Source organism: Danio aesculapii, chromosome 4 (genome assembly GCF_903798145.1).
Source record: "Danio aesculapii chromosome 4, fDanAes4.1, whole genome shotgun sequence".
NCBI classification, from domain to species: Eukaryota; Metazoa; Chordata; class Actinopteri; order Cypriniformes; family Danionidae; genus Danio; species Danio aesculapii.
Genome location: NC_079438.1, coordinates 22,837,302 through 22,864,235, shown reverse-complemented (window position 1 = coordinate 22,864,235; position 26,934 = coordinate 22,837,302). Strand labels below are relative to the sequence as shown.

The 26,934-nt window shown below is 38.4% G+C and overlaps 1 protein-coding gene, 1 non-coding gene and 1 pseudogene across 4 annotated transcripts in view; 1 reads left to right on the top strand and 2 right to left on the bottom strand.

Annotated features, from left to right (window-relative positions):
- The window catches only part of LOC130222303 (zinc finger protein 208-like), a 758,572-nt pseudogene that overhangs the window by 275,799 nt on the left and 455,839 nt on the right, over positions 1-26,934 (bottom strand).
- Positions 1,099-1,171, bottom strand: trnaq-cug (transfer RNA glutamine (anticodon CUG)). The gene has a single exon. It is a non-coding gene; the product is annotated as a tRNA-Gln (tRNA).
- LOC130222300 (NACHT, LRR and PYD domains-containing protein 3-like) overlaps positions 16,380-26,934 on the top strand; it is a 34,156-nt gene continuing 23,601 nt past the window's right edge. For all 3 annotated transcript variants that reach the window (XR_008836430.1, XM_056454875.1, XM_056454874.1), the window contains exons 1-7: positions 16,380-16,450; positions 17,082-17,132; positions 17,791-17,895; positions 19,856-19,927; positions 22,953-23,037; positions 24,631-24,826; positions 24,920-26,717. Coding sequence is in view for 2 of the 3 variants with exons in the window: in XM_056454875.1 (XP_056310850.1) it covers positions 17,089-17,132; positions 17,791-17,895; positions 19,856-19,927; positions 22,953-23,037; positions 24,631-24,826; positions 24,920-26,717 (2,300 nt within the window). In the remaining variant the exon portion in view is untranslated. The remainder of the gene's footprint in view (positions 16,451-17,081; positions 17,133-17,790; positions 17,896-19,855; positions 19,928-22,952; positions 23,038-24,630; positions 24,827-24,919; positions 26,718-26,934) is intronic.

The window sequence follows — 26,934 nt, the reverse complement described above, 5'->3', positions numbered from 1 at the left end:
CTAAGGTTGTTGCTAGGCGGTTGCTAAGGTGTTGCTAGGTGGTTGCTAGGCGGTTGGTAAGGTGTTGCTAGGTGGTTGCTAGGCGGTTGCTAAGGTGTTAGGTGGTTGCTAAGGTGTTGCTAGGTGGTTTGCTAGGCGGTTGCTAAGGTGCTGCTAGGCGGTTGCTAAGGTGTTTGCTAGGTGGTTGCTAAGGTGTTGCTAGGCGGTTGCTAAGAGTGTTTGCTAGGGCGTTGCTAAGGTGTTGCTAGGTGGTTGCTAGGCGGTTGCTAAGGTGTTGCTAGGTGGTTGCTAAGTGTTGCTAGGTGGTTGCTAGGGCGGTTGCTAAGGTGTTGCTAGGTGGTTGCTAAGGTGTTGCTAGGCGGTTGCTAAGGGTTTGCTAGGTGGTTGCTAGGCGGTTGACTAAGGATTACTAAGTGGTTGCTAAGGTGTTGCTAGGTGGTGCTAGCGGTTGCTAAGGTGTTGCTAGGTGGTTGCTAAGGTGTTGCTAGTGGTTGCTAGGCGGTTGCTAAGGTGTTGCTAGGTGGTTTGCTAAGGTGTTGCTAGGTGGTTGCTAAGGTGGTTGCTAGGCACTAAATATATAGCAGAGTGCTGACGATTAGGCCATAGGAATCATCCACCAGAAGCGATTTGACACCTGGGGAGAAAGTAGCGTTTTGGTCAAATGGAAGCAGGTGGACTTAAGGGTGAAGCGGCTAGGCTTTTTGTGTGACTTTCATTCAACTGACCCTGTGCCCAAAACAGAACAACACATTGCTTTGCCGAAACCCGGGATCGAACCAGGGACCTTTAGAACTTCAGTCTAACGCTCTCCCAAACTAAGCTGTTTTCGGCTGCCATAACACAGCTTTCCTGCAGGGATGTCTGTGAGACCAAGCTGAGCCCTTAAGTGCATCTGAGGCATAAGAGAGTAAAAATTTGGCCAGTACGGGTATCGAACCCACGACCTTGGCGTATTAGCACCACGCTCTAAGCAACTGAGCTAACCGGCCGTTTTCCTTACCAGTGTGCTGGAAAACCCAAAGTTAGTGTCATTCTTTGCCTTCAAGGGAACAGGATGCTATTTTAACTTTTTTTGTGCGGTGCTGGCAAAATAAAAACAGGTCCCACCGAGATTTGAACTCGGATCACTGGATTCAGAGTCCCAGAGTGCTAACCATTACACCATGGAACCTTAAGATGATATAGAGCTGCTGCCCGACATGAAGATGATGAATTAAAAAAATGGCCTTGCAGGAAAGTAGCAGAAGGTCCATCCATGGCAAGGCCAATGTGCATTGATTTCTGAGTAAACTCGTCATTCGGCATGCAGGGCTCCTCACACATTTACTGGAGCAGGACTAGGTAGGGCCTTCAAAAGAAAAGCACGCTATTCTAGGCAATTTGACGACTAATGGTGTTTACCTGGATGTGGGACAAATACAAGTATTATATATAATTATTTTTTATTTTATTTTTGATGTTTGAAAAAGTCACTCAATGTATTGTTTTATTGTATTTGAAAATTATTTTTAATAAAAAAAAAAGAAAAAAAAGAAAATAAAAAGCAATGCCTGATCTCATCTGAACTCGGAAGCAAAGCAGGGTTGGGCCTGGTTAGTACTTAGATGGGAGACCGCCTGGGAATACCAGGTGCTGTAAGCTTTTTGAATTCCTTCATTTGCCAAAAAAAAAAATGAATACATTTAAAAAGATAAAAAAAAAGAGGTAAACTATTGAGTGCCCAAAGGCGTTATTTCTGTCGGTGCTGAGTAAGGCAAGGCAAGGCAAGTTTATTTATATAGCACATTTCATACACAGTGGCAATTCAAAGTGCTTTACATAAACAGGAATAAAAGAAACAAGTATAAGAGAAATAAAAACAAATAATAGAAATGGTAAAAATAAAACACAAATAAATAAAAGCTGATAAAATGTGTTATAAAAGAATTAAAAAGAAGAGAAAAACATAGTAGTTCGATCTGTCGGACGTAGCACAGTGCTCATTCAGTAAGGCACAGCTAAACAGAGGTGTTTTCAGTCTTGATTTGAACGTGGCCTAATGTTGGAGCACATCTGATCATTTCTGGAAGCTGATTCCAGCAGCGAGGGGGTGTAGTAGCTGAAAGCTGATTCACCTTGCTTTGACTGAACTCTTGGAAGTTCTAGTTTATTTGATCCTAAAGATCTGAGTGATCTGTTAGGTTTGTATTCATTGAGCGTATCTGTAATGTATTGAGGTCCTAGGCCATTTAGTGATTTATAGACCAGTAATATACTTTAAACTCTATTCTGAATGTAACTGGGAGCCAGTGTAAAGACCTGAGGACAGGTGTGATGTGCTCTGATTTCCTGGTTCTGGTCAGAATTCTGGCCGCAGCGTTCTGGTTGAGCTGCAACTGTCTGACTGTCTTTTGGGAAGGCCAGTGAGGAGGCCATTACAGTAATTCACCCTGCTGCTGATAAAAGCATGAACAAGTTTCTCTAAGTCTTCACTGGAAACAAAGCATCTAATTCTTGCAATGTTTTTGAGATGATAGTATGCTGATTTACTACTGCCTTGACATGACTATTGAAACTCAGATCTGACTCCAGAGTCACACCAAGATTCTTGACCTTATTTTTTGTTGTTTGACCCTTAGAGCCAAGGTACCATTCACCTTGAGAACCTCATCTCTGTTCCCAAACGCAATCACTTCAGTTTTCTCTTTGTTTAACTGAAGAAAGTTTTGGCACATCCAATTGTTAATTTCATCAATGCATTGGCAGAGGGTGTCAATGGGGCTGTAGTCATTAGGCAGTAAGGCTAGGTAGATCTGAGTGTCATCAGCATAGCTGTGGTAGGAGATTTGGTTTTTTTCTCATTATTTGGCTCAGAGGGAGCATATAAAGGTTGAACAGGAGTGGTGCCAGAATCGAGCCTTGTGGGACTCCACATGTCATAGGTGTCCACCTCGACCTATGGTCACCTATACTGACATAGTAACCTCTTCCTTCAAGGTAAGATCTGAACCATTTGAGGACCGTCCCAGACAGCCCAACCCAGTTTTCCAGCCTATCCAGAAGTATGCTGTGATCGACAGTGTCAAATGCAGCACTGAGATCGAGCAGTACCAGCACTGTTAGTTTGCCTGAATCTGTATTTAGGCGGATGTCATTGATTATCTTTATAAGAGCGCTCTCTGTACTGTGATGTGGTCTGAAACCAGATTGAAAATTGTCCAAACACCCCTTGAAGTTTAAGAACTTGTTAACCTGGTTAAAAACAACTTTTTCAATGATTTTGCCAATGAAAGGGAGATTTGAGATGGGCCTGTAATTGCTCAATAGGGTATTATCCAGGTTGCTCTTCTCAAGAGGGGTTTAACAACTGCAGTTTTAAGTGAGTTAGGAAAAATCCCTGAGAGAAGTGAAGCATTTACCACTTTTAGAAGATCCATTTCTAAACAGGTAAACACCGTTTTAAAGAATGATGTGGGGAGCGTGTCAAGACTGCAGGTTGATGTTTTCATAACTTGCACGATCTCTTCTAAGATTTTGCCATTAATTGCCATGAAATCGGACATAATGTCTGATTTCTTAAGTTGTGGTTGAGCTAGTCTGACTTCGACACAACTTGGCTGATTGGATGAGCTGATTGCCTTTCTGATATTATTGATCTTGTCAGTAAAGAAATGAGCAAACTCATTACATTTGCTTTCAGAGAGTAGCTCACTGGGAATCCGACTGGGGGGGGTTGTGAGTTTCTCTATCGTTGCAAAGAGTTTACGAGCATTGTTTACGTTGCTGTTTATAAGGCTTGAAAAGAAAGTCTGCCTAGCAGTTTTTAGTTCCATATTAAAAGCACGAAGACTGTCTTTATAGATATTATAATGGACTACAAGTTTCGTCTTTCTCCACATACGCTCAGCTTTTCTGCACTGTCTTGTCATCATTTGTATTCTTGGGGACCTAGTCCAAGATCCCCTTTGCCTGCTAGTTATATTCTTGGCTTTAACAGGAGCAATGTCATCTATGACATTCTTAACTTTAGAGTTAAACAAATCAAGGAGAGAATCAACAGAGTCTGCAGATGTACTTGGTGCTAGCGGTATGGCCTTCATAAACTGCTCATTAGTGTTCTCATTTATGCATCTCTTTCTGACAGAGACAGATCTGTCTTTAATAGCTGGAGTGATCAATATGTCAAAGAAAATACAGAAATTATCAGATAGTGCAACATCCTTAACAACAGTCGATGAAATGTGTAAACCCTTAGTTATAAGTAGATCAAGAGTGTGTCCACGATTGTGTGTGGGTCCTTGAACATGCTGAGTCAGATCAAAAGTGTTCAAAACAGTCATCAGTTCTTTTACAGCATTGATTTCTGGATTATCAATGTGAATATTAAAATCCCCAGCAATGGTAAAATAGTCAAATTCAGAGGTTACTATTGATAACAGCTCTGTAAAATCATCAATAAAAGTTGGAGAATATTTTGGAGGTCTGTAGATAATGATCAGTAAGATACGTGGAGCACCTTTTAGTGCTATACTCAGATATTCAAAAACAAATAGTAACCAAATGACACTTGTTTACACTCATAGACATCTTTAAACAGGGCAGTGATGCCTCCACCTCTCCTATTGGCTCTGCAAACACTCAAAAAGTCAAAGTTTAAAGGAGCTGTTTCATTCAGAACTGCTGCACTACAGTTGTCATCTAGCCAAGTTTCATTTAAAAGCAATAAAATCAAGACAATTTGAGCTGATAAGATCATTGACTAAAAGTGACTTATTGTTAAGTGATCGGATGTTTAAAAGTGCTAACTTAACAGTTTTAGCTGTTTTTGCTACAGTAGTCTCAGATTTATATTTAATAGACACAAGATTTGAGTGATTTGCTATACGGCCTGATAAAGTCTTCGGTTTTCTTTCACGTAATACAACACATATATGTGTAGAGAAAGCTACAGGCACACTGGGTTCCTGCTTGTTCTGTAAACATCTGATAAGGCACTGTTATCTAAGCAGGCACCGGAGACACATCATGGAGAGCTGTTGTGTTCACCAGCTGAAGATGGTACGTTGTTGTTTGGGCCCTGGCGGTGGGGAAAAAGTCAGAGGGCTCTTCCAGGTAAGCTCAGAGGTGGTTGTAGAGCAGGCCGCTTTTGATCAGTTGGTAACTGGGGTTTGCGGCAATGGAGTGTGAAAGTTTAGTTCCAGCATACACCAGTTCCTCCATCTTTTTTGAGAAACCCAAGAGAGGCGAGCAAGATGACAATGAGAACGTGTCAGAGGCTGTGGCTCTGGAGATTCTGGCTGCTGAAATATGTTTCCTGGGGATCATTTTTGAGTGAAGAGACTTGATGCTGTTCTGATGCGTCACAGTCTGTCTGTGTTGAGCAGAGGCCCAGTGACAGTGTCTCTATCAACAGTGGGTGTTTTGGCTGCGTGGCGTTATCACTGTCCTTGGGTGATGCTTCAGCCCCGAGTCCACTCAGGAGCTGATTTGAGGTCCTGTGGTCATCCGGACATTTGCTAGGAGTGTATGTGCCATTTGGATTGAGGTCAGTGGCACACACAGCTGATGGATGATGGAGGGAGAAAAAGATATTTTCCTTTAGCACCTTTGCACCAAGTTTGTTTAGGGGAAGGCCGTCTGATGTCAACAGTTGTCTTTGGTTCCAGAAGAGATTGAAATTGTCAATAAAATTCAGTCCTTTCCTGTTACATGCTTTCTGCAGCCATACATTTAGACTAAGAAGCTGTGAAAACATATTTGTCCCTCTTGCAGGGAGTGGTCCACTGATGAACGGCTGAATTTTCACTCTTTCAACTGTTTCCAAGAGCTCACAGAAATCTCTCTTGAGCAGTTCTGACTGTTCCTTCCAAATATCATTCTTCCCCACATGGATGATAATCCGTTTTGTAGTCTTGTGCTTTTCCAGAATTTCCTTAAGTTCTTTGTTTACATCAGAAAACGTTGCATGAGGGAAGCAGTATGTCATTGTAGATTTGCTCCTAAAATTTCTGACTATTGAATCTCCTACAACTAGTGTTCTGATCTCAGGTGCGATCGGAGCAGAATGCCGCTGTCTAGGTCGCCTTGAGCCTCTGTTCCATGCAGAGTTAGCTGCTGAGTCATGCGATCTCTGTCTGACTGCATTTGGGGATTCTTCACCCACATTACTGATACCATATCTAATTTGTTCTGAAGCTGTAATTGAGTCCGAGCTGTATTGGGGTAGAAGACGCTAATGCGGCAGCGTATGATCTGACCCCACAAGTACCCTTTGGTTTCGCACCTTGTTTATGCCAATGCTCATTTTCAACAGTTTTATTCTGTTTTTCTGTGCTCAAAACAGTAGCAGGAATAGATTTATGGGGCTCACCGGCTATATACTGTGAGCGTCCAAAATGAAGCTGCCCCTAGGGGTTTGTTGTAGCTGGGTTTTATGGTCATGCACACAGGAACTGGAGGTACTGAGAAGTGTGAGAGTAAACTGGCAGAATAAATGAGAGTTTGGAAGAGTTCAGTCGCCTCCGTTTGTTGTTTTGTATGTTTCAGTGTTAAGGCGGACCCTGTACAAACGTTCGGTTACATTGGTGGCAGCGGTTTGTTTTGTTTTATTTTGTTTTATATATTTATTGTTCCCAGTCGTATGTTTTTCTGTAACCCCTCAAAGTTAACACACACACATATATATAAATACACACAGTTCAGTTGAAGTCAGAATTAGTAGCCCCCCTGAGTTATTAGCCCCCCTGTTTTATTTTTTCCCCTAATTTCTGTTAATGTAGAGAAGATTGTTTCACACACATTTCTAATCACAATAGTTTTAACTCCTCTCTAATAACTGATTTATTTTATCTTTGCCTTGATGACAGTAAATAATATTAGACTAGATATTTTTCAAGACACTTCTAAACAGCTTAGTGACATTTAAATGTTTACCTAGGTTAATTAAGTTAACTAGGCAGGTTAGGGTAATTAGGCAAGTTATTGTTTAAAATTGCTTAAAGGGGCTAATAATTCTGTCCTTAAAATGGTGTTTAAAAATGTAAAACTGCTTTTATTCTAGCCAAAATACGACAAATAGGAATTTTTCCAGTAGAAAAAATATTATTAGACATACTGTGAAAATTTCCTTGCTCTGTTAGACATCATTTGGGAAATATTTAAAATGGAGAAAAAAAATCAAAGGGGGCTAATAATTCTGACTTCAACTGTACATATATGTGTATATATGTGTGTGTGTATGCATTTAGTTTTTTGTGTGTGTTTGTTTTATCTTAACCTTTCAATTATTTACTAATGATAGAAATTAGCTTATGAGTTTCTCCCTCTACAATATTTATTAACTAATTGATTAATTATTTTCTTTGCAGAGTTGTCTCCTTTTAAGAGGAACGTTTTGAAAGTTTTAATGGAAATAAAAAATGAGCAACGAGAACAGAAGGCAATGATACAGCAACTTCAGGGAGCACCAGTACCCGTTCCACTTCAAGCAGAATTCAGCTTCACTTTTCCAGCACAGTCACTGGAAGACTTCGATGCCCTTGAGAGGATTTTACAAAATGATGCTGAGACTAACAGATTGGTATGTCTAGTAATGTAGTTACAATTATGTTTCACTTGTTTTAGGTCTAGGACACACTTGATCAGGGATCACCAAACTTGTTCCTGGAGGTCCGGTGTCCAGCAGATTTTAACTCCAACTCTAATCAAACACACCTGAACAAGCTAATCAAGGTCTTACTAGGTATACTTGAAACACCCAGGCAGGTGTGTTGAGGCAAGTTGGAGCTAAACCCTGCAGGACACCGGACCTCTAGGAACGAGATTGGTAACCCCTGCACTAGATGTTCATATCTTAAACTATTATTTAAAAATGTATGACACTACAGCAGGAGTACTCCTAGGATTTTGTTAATGGGGTGGCATGGGTCGGAGGAATCAATAGGCTCATGGGATTAGTAAACTTTTATATTTAACAGCCATTTGATCCTTAATCAAATGCTTAATTTTAATCTTCATCATAATCTACACTACTACACCATAAAGCATCTAAGAATACTGTTTTGATATATTTGCATTAAAATTATGATTTGTTTCTCCAGATTCTTTTAATAAATTTGTGAACTAAAGTTATTGATGACTGAAGTCAACAGAGAATGCCAAAAAAAAAAAAAAATGTCAAGCAACCTCTCAGATATCAATCAAATGTAGCAATATTCCATCTAGATAACTTAACTGATGTTTTGTCTGGTTTTGTGTGGATTTAGATGAACATTTATGTTAATGCTGATATCCATTTTCATTAGATTTGCCAGCTATCACTACTGGGTGGACTCAACTTGCAGAACACTGTAAGAAGAATGTTAAGCCACGTTTTCACAAACAGGCTTGCATCCCAATTTAACTGGGCTGGACGTGGACAGAAGAGGAGCTTTGAAGCCTCAAATCTTAAAAAGACAATGTTCCATAAGCAACAGTTTAGCTCTTGGTTTTCTATACGAACTATCTCTGACAATTGTAGTTCTGTCTAATTATATATTCGTAGACCTAAGATCTCTAAATTCGCCTTTCGAGAGATAAATTGTCCCACCTTGCTGACTTGCTGACTTTACTTTCAACCCTGTTGCTGTTTGTCAGTGCCTTCAAACGTAGCCACAAGTGGAATAATAATGTACGCCCAAGACTTCGCTTATTGGCCGGCTCACAACCTTGGGTGTTCATTATATTCGAATAATTCATCGGACCAAAGTTAATTAATCCTTACATATAAAATAATAAATATGGTATAGATACAGCATATACTTACTAATGGACAAAAGGTGGAATATAGACATGATTAAATATAACAGACAAATGTGAACAAAAAAAACATACACAAAAAAAGACACAATGTTAGTTTTTGTTCTTTTTTTCTTTCAGGTCCATTACAAAATACTCCCCAGGGGAAAGAGGCATCCAAAACTGACTTTAGCGAAGTAGTAAAAAAATGGTTACGTTACGCTCCAGACAGAGATGGTGGCAGTGGAAGACAATAAGTTCCAAAATCAGATGTTGCTTATCAGTCTGTTTTGTTTTGTTGACTGTTTGAACTAATTTTCAAAATCTTAGAATTACATTAAATTTAAGTAAATTGTAAAATAAAAAAATGTGCATTAGCATCTTATTGTCGAGATATAAACTATTTTATGTGTTCAGTTTTAAACATATTAAAATTAATATTAGATTGTTTTGGTGAGATTTTCCTTTAAAATGCCTGTAGGCCTTTAACATTCAGCTATATGAGGTAGGCTTCAATTATATTGTTATAATGCTTGTAATTAGAATTATAAATTGAGCTGTAATATTGTAGTATTTAATATATATATTTTTTTATATGTAGGTCAGTATGTGGAGTGTTTGCCGTCAAGACCATACAGTACGTGCATTCCACTGAAATGTAAGTTTGTGTATTTTTACTGCTACATATGTTTATCATAAACACTGAACATGGAGTTTGGGTGTGCTATTATTTTTTACAGACTGTTAGCTTCTACAATGTTTAAATTTATATCCCCAGAACAATATCCAATAGATATTGTAAGAGGATCTTTAGTGTTTTTACATTTATCATTGGTGTTTTTACATGCTTATTTTCACAGAACCATTGTGTTTGTTGCTGCATGCGATTCAACAGGCAAAACCTTAGTGCTCTGCCAGTCACCAATCAAGAGACCTAGATCCTCTGACTTAGTTTTAAAAAAAATCATATGAGGGTTTAGTTAGCCTACATATTCTTGTTTTCTATCCTCAAAGTTAATTCACATGCCAGCTAATGATCTCAGTTGTTTCACGATAACTTTGGTAAAATCATGGCAAGCAGTAAATTTGTGAACAAAGTAATATTTTTTTTACAATAACAATTTACAATTTTTTTGTAAAATTGTCCTTATACTCTATTATCCCATCTAATTTGCCATTTATTTATTAGTTTTTTATTAGATTTCGCCTATCTTTTCCCCTAAGGTACATTCACCTCCACCTCTTGTTTATTTAGTGCTTCCTTTGCTAATTTGTCTTCATTACTAGATACCCCAATATGAGATGGAACCCAGCAGAAATAGACAATTATTCCTATTTCCTTTAGTCTATATAAAGATAAATAGACTTCTGTTATTAAATCCTCTCTATCTGATTTCGAGTTTGTTATGCTAACTAAAGCTGAAGATGAATCTGAACAGATTACTACTTTGTTTGGTCTGACTTGTTCAACCCACTGTAATGCTATAATTATAGCTGTTAACTCTGCAGTGGATACTGATAGATTATTGGACAATTTTAAACTAATATGTACTTTGAACTCTGGAATATTTATACTTATTCCTATCTTTTTACTACTAGGTTCTTTGGAACCATCTGTAAACATTTGTAAAGTTGAATAATACTTATTATTTAAAATAGCATTTACTTCTTTCCCACTATATTCATCTTTAGATTTACTTAGCAAGCTTAAATCTACAAGTGGTTCAGGAGCTCTTCATAGTGGGACATCAGTGAGTGGTACATTGGGACAGAAGATCATGTTGTCCATACCATATTCTTTAGCCAACTTTTTACTCTTCCATCCAAAACTATCCTGTCCTTCATATGAGTATTCCCAGGAATCTTCTAGTACTTTACCAGTAAAATGGTTACTAACTGATTGTTGGAGATTTACCCAGTATGTCATCATCAATTGTATCCTCCTAAATTCAAGAGGCATTTCTCCCATTTCTACCCTAATTGCATCTACAGGGGACGTTTTAATTGCTCCACAACATAATCTTAACGCTCTAGCTTGTATGGTATCTAATTTTCCTAATATAGTCTTGGATGCAGATTCATAGACAATGCGGCCATAATCAAAACAGGATCGAATCAATGCTTGATACATGCACTGCAATGCACTACGACTAGCTCCCCAGCTGTGACTAGCAACTGAACGCATACAGTTTATAACCATTTTACATTTTGTTTCAATTTTATTTATATGAACTTTCCATATTAATTTTTCATCTAACCATAAACCAAGGAATTTAAAAACAGCTGCTCTTTCCAATATCTGATCAAATAACTTTAGATCTGTGTGTACAATTTTCTTGTTTTTTGTAAATATCATGTATTTAGTTTTTGACGCTGAGAACTTTAAGCCCCATTTAGGGACCATTCCTCAACGTTTTTAATTGATTCCTGTATTTCCCTTTTTAACATTTTTAATATTGCGTCCTCTTTTCCATAATGCTCCATCATCCGCATAAAGTGCAAGTCCTATTCCTACCATTTTAACCTCATCAAAAACATCATTATTCATTAAATTAAATAAAATGGGGCTGATTGCACTGCCTTGTGGTGTACCGTTTGCAATATTAAAAGCAGCTGATAATTCTTCTTCAATTTTGACTTGAAAGGTACGTTCAAGTAAGAAGTCTAACACCCAGTTATAAAAGTTTCCACCTTTACCTATTTTCTTCAATTTAATTAGCAATCCTACCCTCCATAATGTATCATAGGCCTTCTCGATGTCAAAGAAAACTGCTAGCATATACTCTTTCATTATAAAAGCTTATCTAATTTCATTTTCGAATAAAATCAAGGCATCAGTTGTGGATCTATTCTTCCTAAACCCACTTTGAAAGGTTGTTAATATTTCCTTTTTCTCTCATATGATTTAGTCGCTTCACAATCATTTTTTTCATTACTTTACATATCGTGGATGTAAGAGCTATAGGCCTGTAACTGCTAGGCTTTGTTTTGTCTTTCCCAGGCTTGACTAATTGGAGCACGACTGCAGTTTTCCATTGCTTGGGCAAAACACCCTCATTCCATATTCGATTAATTACCTCTAATAATATCTCTAATGCTTTAACTGGTAACTTTTTTAACATTTGATAACTTATCATATCCTTACCTGGTGTTGTATTCTTTGAATTACAGATAGCTGCTTTCATCTCAAAACACTTAAATTCATCATCTAGACTACTATTAAAATCTATCGTTTTCATGCATACATCTCTATATAATTCCATAATTTGTTGACGTTTTGTTAAAAATACATCATCTAGGTTTTCAATGCTTTGAGCTTAAGCAAATGTTTGAGGCAACATTGTGACCTTTTCTTTATTTGTAATTGTGATCTTCCCATTTTCCTCCATCACAGGTATTTTTCTGGAGCTATCAATTCCACTCATCTTTCTAATCATATGCCAAACTGTATTCATATCAGTTTCCCTGCCTATTGTATTACAGAAATGTTGCCAGGTGCTCTTGATAATCTTTTTAACATGAGCTTTTTTCCTTTGGTAATCTAAGACTGCTTCTGGATTGAGCATTCTTTTAAATCTAAATGCTTATTGTTTTTCTTTGATTGCCCTTGAACATTCTTCAGACCACCAATGTACATTTGTCCTCTTTCTTGTGCCATTTGCTAATGGGATAGATTGTAATGCTGCAGAATAATTACCATCTACTACCTTACCATATACATGATCAATATTTCTCTCTAGTGTTATATTTTTATAAAGGTCTTCTTCACATATTGCTCTGAGTTTTCCCCAATCTGCACTTGTGTATACCCATCTTATACTATTATTACAATTTTGTGTATGCACCTTGAATTTTACCGATGATAGGAAAACGATCGCTTCCTATATTATTTCCAGAGATTGACCATTTAGATTTACCAGCTAGTGACGCTTGTGAGATCCAAGCATGATGCGCTAACCTTTTCATTATATCTATTCTTGTTTGTTTGCCATCATTTAGACACACTAAAGATTTCTCTTTCATGAATTTTTCAATTATTTCCCCATTTTTATCGGTTTTCCTACTAGCCCAAATACTATTGTGTGCATTAAAGTCACCACATACAACTATTTTATTTGATGTTTTAACCTACAGTGCTTTCCAATATGTCTACTGCTAATTCTAAACATGGATTATAAGAGTTTACTCTTCTGATTACCCCATGCTCATCCATTACTTCTATACATATGCTTTCTGTTTCACTTTTGTTATTTACATAGCTATAAATCAGTTTCTTTTAGGAAAGTTGCACACCCTCCCCCTCTACTATTATTCCTCTCTTTCCTTATTACTTCATAACCATTCAGCTTGAAACATAATGATTTGCATCACCACGTTTCTTGAATACGAATTATATCAGGAGCTTGCTCATATTTCCAATGTATTTTTTAAACTTAGCAGTCAAACTCCTGGCTTTCTAATGAAGCAACCGGAAAGACATGACAATGTTAAGTATCACTACATTGGGATGCATCATAACTTGCCATCATATTCCACTCTATCTTTCCTTCTTTTGCTTTTAAGTTCTTGTGGTTTTGTTCAGCCGATATATCTGTACAATTCAAGAATTTGTTTGCACATTCTGCCACAATTCTTCCTACCTGCGCGGAGCCATTCACCACTGCACAAATGAACGCCACAAAATCAGTTTTATTCACACTAATGTTGTTGATGGAGTCATTCTGAAGCATGCTCTTTTGTTTCTCAGATTCATTCACTTGAGAATTGTGTACATGTTCCCTATGAGTCTGTATTTGTGTCAGCTGTTTTACTTTACGAGCTACTTCTGCATATGTTCAATTTTGACAACCTGCATATGCGGTGCTATGTTCGCCTCCACAGTTGCAGCATTTCAACTTAGTTCCTTCTCGACACTTCCCATACTGATGCTCTTCACCGCATTTTGCACAAGGCATTTTCCCCTTGCAAACAGCAGCCGAATGTCCTATGCGTTGGCAGTTATAACAACGAAGAGCGGGAGGAACACATTCTCGTACCGTATAGCTGATGAAGCCTAGTTTCACATTTGCTGGTAAATTTTTATCCTCAAAGTGTATCAATACAGAAAGGCTCTCACATTTGTAATGTCCCTCCACATCATAAGTCTCTTGGCCATACCAGTTCCTCCACTCAAGTTCCCTTTAATTTCCTCCATAGTTACGTTTAAAGGTACACCTGAGATGACCCCACACTTTTTTGACCCAACTTCAGTACAGTTTATTTTACCACCAGCCAATGTTTTTAGTTTTAGTATCTTTACTCTTTGCATTTCATCTTTACATTTAATCAAAACTCTTCCATTACTTAGACATGTTGCCTCTTTTACTGATCCTATTTCTTTTTCTATTGCTTTTGATAGTTTAACAGGATGCGTATATTGTTCTGACTGCTTGACAAACGTGACTAAGATTTTAAGATCTCTTTCCCTTTGTCCCATCTCCTTATTTCCGCCTGAACACATTTGCTCATGTTCTTACTCATCACCCATGTTGTTTCCTTTTTACTTGTATTATATCGTTCTTCATGGAATTCTGTTTCCTGATTGTCATCGTCTGATTCATCATCCATTGCGTCTACCCAAGACTTATTTCAAACTGTCCTTTCTACTCTATATTTTACCACCAGTATCCTCCGATTCATAGCAGCGTCCTAAATCCAGCGTCGTCCAAAAGCAGCGTGCACCCAATCGCTAACTCCTCACAGCACACAGAAGACATTTAGGTCAGTAATACATGATGACGTTTGGGGTTTCTCAAATAAAGTAAAGTAAACTTTTTGGAGAAGTATTAGAAGGCACTATTATCATATCACTACTATTATGACTACAATATATATTTATATTTGTCACTGATTGTTGAGATATTGGATAAAACATGTCCAGCTATTGTAAAAGTAAAAAAAATGAAAATATGTCAATTTTAAATACATTATTAATATAATAATTAGCGCAAGTATCCCTTCTGATTTACCATTTATTCTTTGTGGTTCAGTCATTCACAAGCATTAAAATGAATAAAAATGTTATTTAAATGATAGAGAATATATTGATAAGGAAATATCAGTTTACCTCTGCACACCACATCAGTGTCTTTATAAATAAATATATATATATATATATATATATATATATATATATATATATATATATATATATACATTAATAAAGTGAAGGTAAAAGAAAGCCATTTTAAAATATTACAGATATTTAATAATACAGATATACTATTATTAAATGACTGTTTCAGTTGTAATTGCACTAAACTATTCTAGTTCCTCGTTATCTCATAATTATATTTTAGTGTTCTGTACATTTATCATTATAACTGATTAAAATAATCTTGTTTATGGATTGTGAAGTAAAATTCTTACACTTTTTGGAAAACATCACATTCACAGAACACAATGTATGCTAACTGATCCTGAATCTGTGAACTCTTTTCCACCGATCTAAAGGTTTTAATGATTCCCTGATTTCAGTCATTTAAGATATTTAAGTTCTCTGTATTTAATTTGAAAATTCCCTTTTATAATGGTTTGTGTGTAACTATGTATTCCCTTATGCTATTTCCCTTTAAACATATAATAAAAGAACAAAGAAATAAATGAATAAAAGCTGCTAAGTTAGATTTTTTACTGATAATAATAAATCATTTCTCACAACCAAGACACGTCAACCCCGTCTTCCAGTTTCTGAGTAAATTATTGATATTTTTATTGACTTTTTATCCTGAATTTTGAGAAATGATGACAAAAACAACAGTATTAAACATCTGTATTGTAAATGAGGGATCATTGTATAATCAACACATTTCATTAAAGCTGTCCTATTCTTGTCTTAGGACAATTTAGAAAAGCTTTTTGAACCATTTCAAATGTTGACTGCTGTATATATACAATGCACCGCATTAATAAATACACTGCTTTAAAAATATCTCTACATATATATACAGTTGAAGTCAGAATTATTAGCCCCCCTGAATTATTAGACCGCTTGTTTATTTTTCCCCCAATTTCTGTTTAATAGAGCAAATATTTTTTTCAGCACATTTCTAATCATAATAGTGTTAATAACTCATTTCTAATAACTGATTTATTTTATCTTTGCCATGATGACAGTAAATAATATTTTACTAGATATTATTCAAGACACTTCACTTTTCTTCACTGTGATCTGAAGTTATTTTGTTCATTAGTTCCAGTTTTGCCTTTGGTACTGACTAATCTATTGTATAAACAGACTTATTGAATATTATTGAACAGCATCATATAGAAAATAATAATATAACAGAGAGATCTGTATGAGGTGTACTCATTTATATATAAATCTCTAATCTTATTTTATAGGTTCAACATTGCTGTAAATATTCTTCAGAGACCTCTCAGATTTCATCTCAAATACCTTCTCTAAATCTTCCTTCAACACACTCATGCTCAGAGAAGCTGCACAGATATCTTCTGCTCCAGTGGTTTATGTGTTGTCTTCAGGACACATCCACAGTCAGGAGAATCTCATGAATATTTATGTAAGTGTCACTCTGTGCAGCCAATAATATTTCAGGATATACCTGTAGATCACACATGTGTGTTTTAGTGAAGTGAAAGAGTCAAAGAGCTCAGATTGTGTTCCTGCTGCACAAGAGCGTCTGTACTTCTGCATGTGAGTTTAATTCTTCTACCATTACGCTTATTTGTGGAGATGATGAAGGGATTTTAGATGTGTGAGTGTGATTTAAATGTCTGATCCTGAAGATCAAATCCTCCAACACAGATTAAACACTGAGTCAAACACGGCCATTTAAACACTGTGTCTAAAAGCTTTATTGTTTAATCCCTTTAAAGTGTTTGTTCTCTTCTATATCAGACTGACTCAATAGTTTCCAATAATTCAGCATTAAATATAACTCTAAACATTCAGAATCACGAAATCAAAAGTAAAGTTAAACCAGATCTTCCAGTTGAACAGGAAGAAAAGCTGCTGAAAAACAACAAGCTGACGATCCTTAAACAAAACTGCATTTAACCCTTTACTGTCAGAGTAACTCATTAACTAACCAAATAGCCTCTTTAATAGATAGACATATTAATACTAACTAAATCAACAGTTGACTAAACCTGAACTTAACTTGATAAACTCTATTTAACTTGCATTTATGTGAAATAGCTGGGGTGTCAGATCAGGGGTTAAACCAACTGCATTCATGTAAAGGACTATAATATATATATATATATATATATATATATATGATTGTTTCCTGAAAGCTTTGCTAATGTCTGCATTGGTGTTTTAGCTGCAGTATGGCAGAGGAGCGAGTAAAGGACTCTCTCTCAGAGAACCACAGGTATTGACTCTGTTTTTACACCATTATTTCAACACTTTCTCTGAAGAACAAAGACCAACAACAATTCATTTATTTGTGTTGCTATTGGCTGATCAAATGATGGACAAAGCTTCAGTTTAACTTCAGGAAATGTGTTTAGATCAGTCTAGATTACAGACAGCTTGATCTGGGGTCATCTTTATCAGAGCTCAATATGTGTCATGTGTGCTGTTTTAAGTCCTGAACAACATCAGAGTTAAAGCTGACCACAGAACAGTTTCAGTGCTTATAGAGGAGGGGAAACGACCATAATTGTATAGTTCAGTGAAAGGAATTATAAAGTATTTTTGTCTCTCAGACTCAGAGATTATAGATACACATTAATGTTTAGTGTTTTATATCTCCTCATCTGGTTTCTGTGGTCAGTTTTTACTCTACAGGTTCCATCACAAGGTTTTAGAGTCAAATGTGTTTTCAGTGAAGCTGAGATTGTGCAGAATGAGAAAGCAGCACATCACTCGTCTGTTTACCCATGATTCCTGTGTAGCAGACCTGATCACACAGACCTTCAGTCAACTATTAGTGCTGAATTAAACTGAACAAACTCATATTTGTCTGATAAACTCTTGTAAAGGAGTTTCTCCTGCAGTTTATTCCTCTGGTGTGTTTGTGTCTTCAGTGTGAGATCAGGATCATGTGTGTCCAGCTCTGTGTCTCTGAAGAGTGAGTTGTCTAAAGGTCATCCTCCAGACCTCAGTGAGAAAACACCATCATCAGTCAAAAGGTAATTAGTGTTTTACATCATTGGACACACTTGGACTGTATTGTTTCTATATAGTTTCTTTTTCAGGGTATCTTTTAGACAGGCAAGGGCATAAAACAATCAATCATAATCAAGGGTAATCCAAATAGAATAATCAAATATCCAGACAGCTAACAATGAAAACAGAAATAGTCTAAGATTAAAACACAAACCAGTGAAACACGCTCTGAATGTACATGAACGAGTAACAGACCTGTAATCCACAAGAGTACTCCAGTAAACAGAGGTGATGGCTGATTTTGGAGCACTGCTTCATGAAGCTTCAATACTTTTTGCAGTTTTTTTGTTTCAAATCAGTGAATCAGAGCACATATCAAATGAGCAAAGTCATGTGATTTCAGTAATCGAGGCTTTTTTATGTCTTTATTGCTTTGAAACGTTTGGAAATTCAATATTTCTCCACAAGGGGGCGAAAACTTGATCTGCATAATATCCACATGAATCACACAAAGGAATTCAGTTTGCCCTCCAGTGGTAAATCACTGAACAGGTTTTGCAGTTTTACCTGATCTCGGGTCAGTTTTATGAGTTTGTAGATGTTTAATGAGACATTCAGAAAATGAAAAGAAATAATAGTTACTAGTCTCTTGTTGTCACAGTGGCGAGTAGTTAGTGCTGTTGCCTCACAGCAAGATGGTTGCTGGTTCGAGTCTCAGCTGGGTCACTTGCTTCTGTGTGGAGTTTGCATGTTCTCCCTGCGCTCGCGTGGGTTTCCTCCGGGTGCTCCGGTTTCCCACACAGTCTAAAGACATGCGGTACAGGTGAATTGGGTTAGCTAAATTGTCCATAGTGTATGAGTGTGTATGGATGTTTCCCAGAGATGGGTTGCGGCTGAAACGGCATCCGCTGCATAAAACATGTGCTGGATAAGTTGGCGGTTCATTCCGCTGTGGTCCCAGATTAAAAAAGGGACTAAGCTGAAAAGAAAATGAATGAATGAATGAGTCTCCTGTTGTCTTGTTTAGCAGATCTGATCATGGAACAAACAATAAATAAGTCTTGAAAACAGATATTGACACTGAAAGACATTGAAAAACAGTTCATATTTAAAGATATTAGATGAGAAGCATTTATACTGTAGGTTATACTGTTAATTTATAAACAAGCATAGGTGAGGCAGGTGGCAAACAATCAATGAACTAAAAGAGTCCAAAAAGACCGAACACAGGAAAACCAGAGAACAGGGAAATGCTTGATACAATCCATAACATGAAACAATCCTCAGCAATGGTTGTCAAAATGGTGCTTATATGTGAGTGAATTGTCTGCAGGTCATCAGAGCCAAGTTTATGTGAATTATGATGTGGAAAGCATTGGGGTCATGTAGACCAGGGGTGTCAAATTCAGTTCCTGGAGGGCTGCAGCCTCAGATTTTCAGATTTCCAACTCTGAAGCTACGGTCACACTGGGCTTTGTGTGTGCAAAATTCTGTCGTGCGGTGCTGCAAAAAGGGGCGGGATTAAACAAGATGATTAGACATTAAAAAAAGCGAGCGATTGCTCCATGTTTTAAGTTTCTGTCCAGACAGGTCGTGTTTTGATCCTCGATTGGTCTCACACAGTCAAGTGATGCGATTTCGCTGGTCAGAGTTCACCAAGCTTGAACTTTGCACCTCAGCTACATGCGAAACTTAACGCATGACCCTGCGTTTCCGGTCTGACGCATTCGCGTGCGTATGAATGGAAGTCTATGGGAAGAAAAGTCAAGTGTGACCGCAGCTTTACCTGTAGGTTTCTAACAAGCCTGAAGGACTCAATTAGTTTGATCAGGTGTGTTTAATTTGGGTTGGAATTAAGTTGTGCAGAGTTGCAACCCTCCAGGAACTGAGTTTGACAGTGGCTGATATGAGGTATAGAGTGCCCTCTAGTGTGTCTGGTGCTGATGGTGACACCTTTCATAATTCACTTTGTCATCATTCTAGGTTTTTCCGTTTAGGGAAGTCAAAACACCATCCACCAAACCTCAGAGAGAAAACACCATCTTCTGCCGAAAGGTATTTTGTGTTTTACATTTTGGTCACTAGTAGTTGGAACCTTTAGGAACCTCATGAGCTGATTTGATTTCAGTTGTAAAATGATTCTTAACTTAGTTTTCCTGTATTTTCTGCTGTACATGTATGTCTTTACAACTTTAAATTTCAACCAGGAAACCTAATTTTCTGTGCTTGTGTTTAATAAATGGAATCTATAACGACTCTAGGTTTCACTTTTGGGTGCGGAAGGAAATTAAACAGCATATTGAAGTCAGCCACGAAACAAAACAAAACTGAAGCACCAGACAATTACAGACTGTTATTATCTGGTGCTTCTGTTTCGTTTTGTGGCTGGCTTTAATATGAATTCATAATTACAGACTTTTATCCATCTGTCCAAATGAAGCAAATTCTGCAGGATGCATATGTGTGCCTATTAGCTGTTTTTCTGTTTGAGCTCATGCAGTCCCACATGTCGCAATCCACTCTGAATACAGAATTGATTTCAGAACTTTTAGAAAACATTTTGGGAATAAAACAAATAAAAGAATACTTTAATAGTCACGAAAGTGGTGAGCACCCAGGTAGATCTGAGGATTACAGTGGTGGCCTATCCATTGGCTCCGGGCCCTTCACATTTGTGCTGGTTTGTCCTCTGTGATGCCCGTGCTTTCACTCATTGACACCGGAGATCAGATGCCCATCACAGCATCAGAGGGTGAGCTGTCATGTTCAGATGACAGACCAAGCACGCTAGCAACATCTGGGGTGCAATTAACGGTCATGGATCCAGAGTCAGGCATGATGGCTGTGCTTTCCCGGGCTGCTTTGGCGGTAGGGCTGGAGATGGGTTGTCCCCCTAGTCCCACCGTTGGACCAACTAGAGCGGGTGCTGATGTGAGATAAATTCTTCCAGACCCCCGTCCCCATCTTCCAGGGAGCATAAAGGGAGCTCAACCAGGTATGGAGAATGTTTTTACCTCTCGCTCTTCTACCCTCACATCCCTCGATGGCGGTACAAAGCTTTTGCCTAGATGGTAGGTGCCACCACCTGGAGGGGAAAGCTGAGATCCTCGGGTGGGTTATCTGGGTCTCTCACAGCCAGAGCCCACATTGCTGCGGGCCATGCCTCTTCGACCCTGCACCATGGTACCACAGCACCACAGGTGGCCGGCGATGCTCTCATGACCACCAAATCGGCCTTCTGAGCCCTGGGGAAGATGATGGCCACACAGTGGTCGAAGAACACCACCCTTGGCTTACCCTGGTAGATATGTGCCATGCTGACTGAGCTCGATTTCTTGGCATGCCTACATCACAGGCCTATTTGGTGACACTGTCTACCCAGCAGTCCTCAGTGGTGAAAGAACAGCTGAGCACAATGAATCAGGTCATCTTCCTGAGGTCATCGGTTTCCCGAGTTTACTGGCATGTATTTCATGGCAGTCAAAGCCGCAGCCACCCATTTTGCGTGAGCAGAATGCTGTCCTCTGTCTCCATTGTGGTGCTGCACTGTCTGATACAGTTTGACAGGATAACAATGGTCTTACTGAAGTTTTTCAGAGGTTCCTGGGCCATATCATGTTGCAGCCGCTATCTCACTGCTCAGATTGTTCAAATGTGACCACTTCAGCACTGGCTTCACTGTCAAGTCCCCAGATGGGCATGGTGTGCAGGGATGCACAGGGTGACCATCACCTTGCTGTGTTGCCGCACCTTCAGTCCCTGGATGGATCTGGCCTTCTACGTGCCTGGGTGCTCTTAAAACAAGTGTCCACAACAAACAAGTGATGTCTGGAACCTAAACAAGGAAAAAATTTGCCTGTCACTGAAAAATCTAATAGACATCTAAGAATAGCCCAAAACTAGACAAATACACAGATTAGACAGACTTGACATGTGTAGTTGTTAATTCCAAATTTAACCTTATTTTAGGCAAGCCATCTTTGATGGGATGTCTAGTAGTCTAGACTAGATGGGATGTCTAGTAGCAAAAATGTGCTTATTGAGATACTATAGTTCTCACAGATATTAGATGATATTAGATATTAGCCTGGAGTCATGAGGCTGAAAATCGCTGCACATTGTTCATATCCCATGCAAGTTCGACCATGCCAGTTGACATGCTCTCATGGCAGCTCACACTCCTGGGAGAATAGAAACTCCACCCCAGCATGGTCCAGGTAATATGGGTGCACTTCAGAGAAGCCTAGGTCATCCTGCTTGCTTCTTGCAAGTCCGCTCATCGGCAGTTGCTTTTTTCCCTGCTCTGCACAGATGCGCTGGCTCTCCGCTGGCCCTGAGGCTTAAGCAGTATGGATTTGTCCTCCATGATCCTGCTCACACAGACCCTGTGCAGGGTCAGGGAGAAAGAGCAGCAGGTCTTGCTTGTTGCACCTCCGCGGTCCAACCCGACCTTGTTGTTTTTGAACTCAAACTCCTAGCGACGACCCCTCCTTGACAAATTCCCCTGAGAAATCACTTCCTTTCTCAGAGATGCGGCAACCTCTGGGGAAACGATCCCATATCTGTTATTCAGTCAACAAGCATTTCCCCTTTTCAGGCAGATTTGTGTCTTCCCTACCCGCTAACCAACTTATCTTATGAAGCGCTTTTACTTATTGTCACCAGGTCTCCCCATTGGGTAGCATGTCGCCTTCGCACCACCCTTCCCCTTTGAGACTGGCATGCTTTCCCAACGTACTGTCATATTTAAAAAATCTCTTGACTACAGTTAGCTAGGTAAAAAGTTAATATTCAACACCCTAAATTCTAAACTATTTACATACTCTGGTAATTATAGGCCTAGGGATACCTAGGAAATTGTGTGCTCATGCTGTGCTTGGCAAACTTCACACCTCACACCAAATGCACAATGTCTGTAATTTATCAGCTCAATTTAATACAGGACACAGCAATGGACCAACTGCACAAGTTCACTGTCCCGACTGTCTCCTTACCATGAGGTCTACAGAACATTTAGTATTTTTTATGTCTTTGAGATATATCTGTATTTGTTTGCCTCAGTAGTTTTATCTGTTAACAGTTTTGAATACGAGTTACCAGATTCAAGAAACAATACTCACAGAAGGCAAAAGAGTTTCAGAGGCAATCTCCTGATGATCTTCCAGGTGGGAAAAATTTATTCCAATTCATATTATAACAGGCAATATGTTTATTTAAAAAATATTGCTTTTGTAAAACATGTCATTTGTAAATGTTATTTTTCCATGTATTTACTTTTTTGAAGAATTACAATGTATTTGTTAAGTAAGGAATAATTGACTCCAGTTCATTGAGTTGTTAGAAATTAATACACACCTGTGACACTGTCACATCCCCGGCTCGTTTCTGCTCACCCAATCATCGATCTCCTTTACAAACCACCTCCATCCAATCCCGTGAATTCTCATCAGCCTTCTAATGACCTGCACCTGTTCCCCATCACCAAAGGACACAATATAAACTGACCTTCTTCTCTCAGTCGTCAGCTGGTATTAAAGTCGGATGGGTGTCCTCATCTTCACTCTTTCGTCTCTTCCCTTTCTTCCATGGATGTTCCTTATGAGTCCTTCATACTGATCAAGGAAGAGATTATTCTTGTCTGATGTTCACTAGAAGATCTGCTATTACTCTGATGAACTGCGTGCTTGTATACTCTTCAACGGATGATCATTACATGCTTTGTGATCCTTCTCATCGATCTAGAGGGATGCTTGCACTTGTGTAGTGTTTACCAGAAGATCAGCTATCCACTAGATAAACTGTGTCTGCATACTCACCTGCTGAGTCTCCTACGAGCAAACTATCAGTGAGATTGTTTACATCTGCTATTGACTTTCATTGCTGTTACAAAAGATTGCTACAGCATTATCAACCCTTTGATTTCTCACTGTGATCAGCGACTTTGTTTTGAATAAATACTGTGAAAAGTGAACCATCTCTGTCTTGTCTACCAGCGTGACCGATACTCATGATGATGTCATTATACCTCTGGTGTGTATTATTTTCTAATATTTCAAATTATGTGAGATCGTTATTCCACACTTGGCACAAAGTGATTTTTGTGTTTAAGAGACAAAGATGGCTTGGCTAAAATAAGACAAAATTTAGGTCGTCACTGAAATTTTAATAGACATCTAAGAATAGCTTAACACTTGCCAAGTCACAAAATACACGGATCAGACTTGACATGTGTAGTCAATATTTCCAAATTCAACCTTATTTTAGTCAAACAACTTTTAATTTGTCTTGTAGTCTTCAATTAAACCCAAACCTATGCTTGTTGGGATACTATGGTTTCCACAGTTCAGATGCTGTAATTCAGACATTTGTCAGGTTTTTGTTCTCCAACTGCTCCTGTGTCTAGGACTTGTTCTTTACATGTCTCATCCAAAGCCTTCTGCAATGTGGTTTGATTGTTGTCGCTGTGAAATAACTGAAATCATTCAGCATAGTGATATGGAAATATAATGTGCTCAAAGCCTGCCTGAACAATTTAACTACGTGTTTATCTAAAATAAAAACACTGTAAAGTGTTTTTTTTTTTTAATTTAATTTAATTTTATTTTTTTATATTTTTTTTTTCAGTCAATCAGAATTGAGCACTTACAGACCTGTATTATAATGTATTTTCAATTATTAAATAGTTTTACAACAGTATGTGATTGAATGTCTGTTATAGTGTTCTTTTTTTTTCTTTTTTTTTTTTTTTTCAAATTTAGAATCTTGAGAGTAAAATTATCAAGTTTGTGAAGAATGAACTGGAAAACTTTAAGAAAATCTTACAAGAAGAAAACCAACACGAGTTTGTAAAGGAGTTTAATGAGAACAGATGCAGTATCACAGAAGCAGCTCTTGATCTCACACTCTTCTTCCTGAGAGAGATGAAGCAAGATCAAGCTGCTGATACTCTCGAAGGTAGGAGACTCATGGCCATCAGTCAGACTGACATTTACAAATATAGCTGGAAAAGTCAAGACTAAAACTCTGTTTCTTTGCTCCTGTGTTTAGGTGAGCTGTTCTTCATCAATCAGCTTAAATGTAGCCTGAAGAAGAAATATCAAAGTGTGTTTGAAGGAATTGCTCAGCAAGGAGACTCCACACTTCTGAATAACATCTACACAGATCTCTATATCACTCAGGGTGCGAGTGAACAGGTCAACACTGAACATGAGATCAGACAGATTGAAGCTGCTTCCAGACGTCATCAGTCACTAGAGATACAGGTTGAATGCAAACATTTGTTTGAAGCACCTGAACAAGACGAGCAGATCAGAACTGTCCTGACAAAAGGAGTTGCTGGCATCGGGAAATCAGTCTCTGTGCAAAAGTTTGTTCTGGATTGGGCTGAAGGGAAAGAAAATCAAGACATCAGCTTCATATTTCCTCTTCCATTCAGAGAGATGAACTTAAAGGAGAAAGAAAGACAAAGTTTAAAAGACCTCTTAACTCAGTTTTTCCCAGAGACTAAAGGACTGAACCTTACAAGAAGCACACGATTCAAAGTCCTGTTCATCCTTGATGGATTGGATGAATGTCGTCTTCCTCTGAACTTTGCTGGTAATGAGACGTGTCGTGATGTATCTTCAGCAGTCTCTCTGGATGTTCTCCTGACGAACCTCATCAAGGGAAATCTGCTTCCTTCTGCTCTCATCTGGATCACCAGCAGACCAGCAGCTGCCAATAAGATTCCTGCTGACTGTATCGACCGGCTGACAGAGATACGAGGATTCAATGATGCCCAAAAGGAGGAGTACTTCAGAAAGAGACTCACAGATCAGAATCAGGCCGGAGAAATCATTGATCACATTAAACAGTCAAAGAGTCTCTTTATTATGTGCCACATCCCAGTCTTCTGCTGGATTTCAGCCACTGTTCTCCAGAACATTTTGAAGGAGAACAGAAATACTGAACTGAAAGACAGGGCTAATGCTGAAACACTGCAGGAATCTCCCAAGACTCTGACACAGATGTACACACACTTTCTCCGCTTTCAGATCCAGCAGAGCAGAAGAAAGTATGATGGAGAAAACACATCAGATGTCTCCTGGGATCCAAACCTCATCCTTTCACTGGGGAAACTGGCCTTCCAGCAGCTGGAAAGAAACAATGTAATCTTCTATGAGAGCGATCTGAAAGACTGTGGCATTGACGTCTATAAGGCATCAGTGTACTCAGGCATGTGTACCCAGATCTTTAAGGAGGAGACGGGAATCATTCTTGGTACCATGTACTGCTTTCTTCACTTGAGCATTCAGGAGTTCATTGCAGCCCTTTATCAACATCTGTTTCTAGACCTCAACAAGAAACCTTTACCTATTTTTAGAAAGAAAAGCAAAACTAAATGTATGATTGATTTGCTGAAGACTGCAGTGGACAAGGCTCTGGAAAGTGAGAATGGACATCTGGACCTTTACCTTCGCTTCCTTCTCGGTCTGTCACTCCAGTCCAATCGACAACTCTTACGAGGCCTGTTGACACAGCAGGATGACAGAGACCAGAGCAAAGAGGAAATAATCGCATACATCAAGCAGAAACTTGAAGGAAATCTGTCTCCAGAGAGATCCATCAATCTGTTCTACTGTCTGAATGAACTGAATGATCAAACTCTGCTGAAAGAGATTCAGTCTCACCTCAGTAGAGGAAGTCTGTCATCTGCTGACCTTTCACCTGCCCAGTGGTCTGCTCTGGTCTTTGTGTTGTTGACCTCAGAGGAGGAGCTGGAGGAGTTTGAGCTTCAGAAATTCCAGAGATCAGACGAGTGTCTCATCAGACTATCAGCAGTCATCAAATCCTCCAAAAGAGCTCAGTAAGTCAAAGTCTGTTTTGTTTTCATTTAAGAAATAGACATTTGCTGATATTAAATAATACAATTGATGTTAATGAACGTGTACAGTATTGTTATTGTCGGCACTTCAGAATACTGTGAATAATTGTTTAATATTTAATATTTCAGATTGTTTTTAATAACCCTCAGATTAATATATTGGCAGTGGTTGTGTAAGGGATAGTTTACCCAACAATAT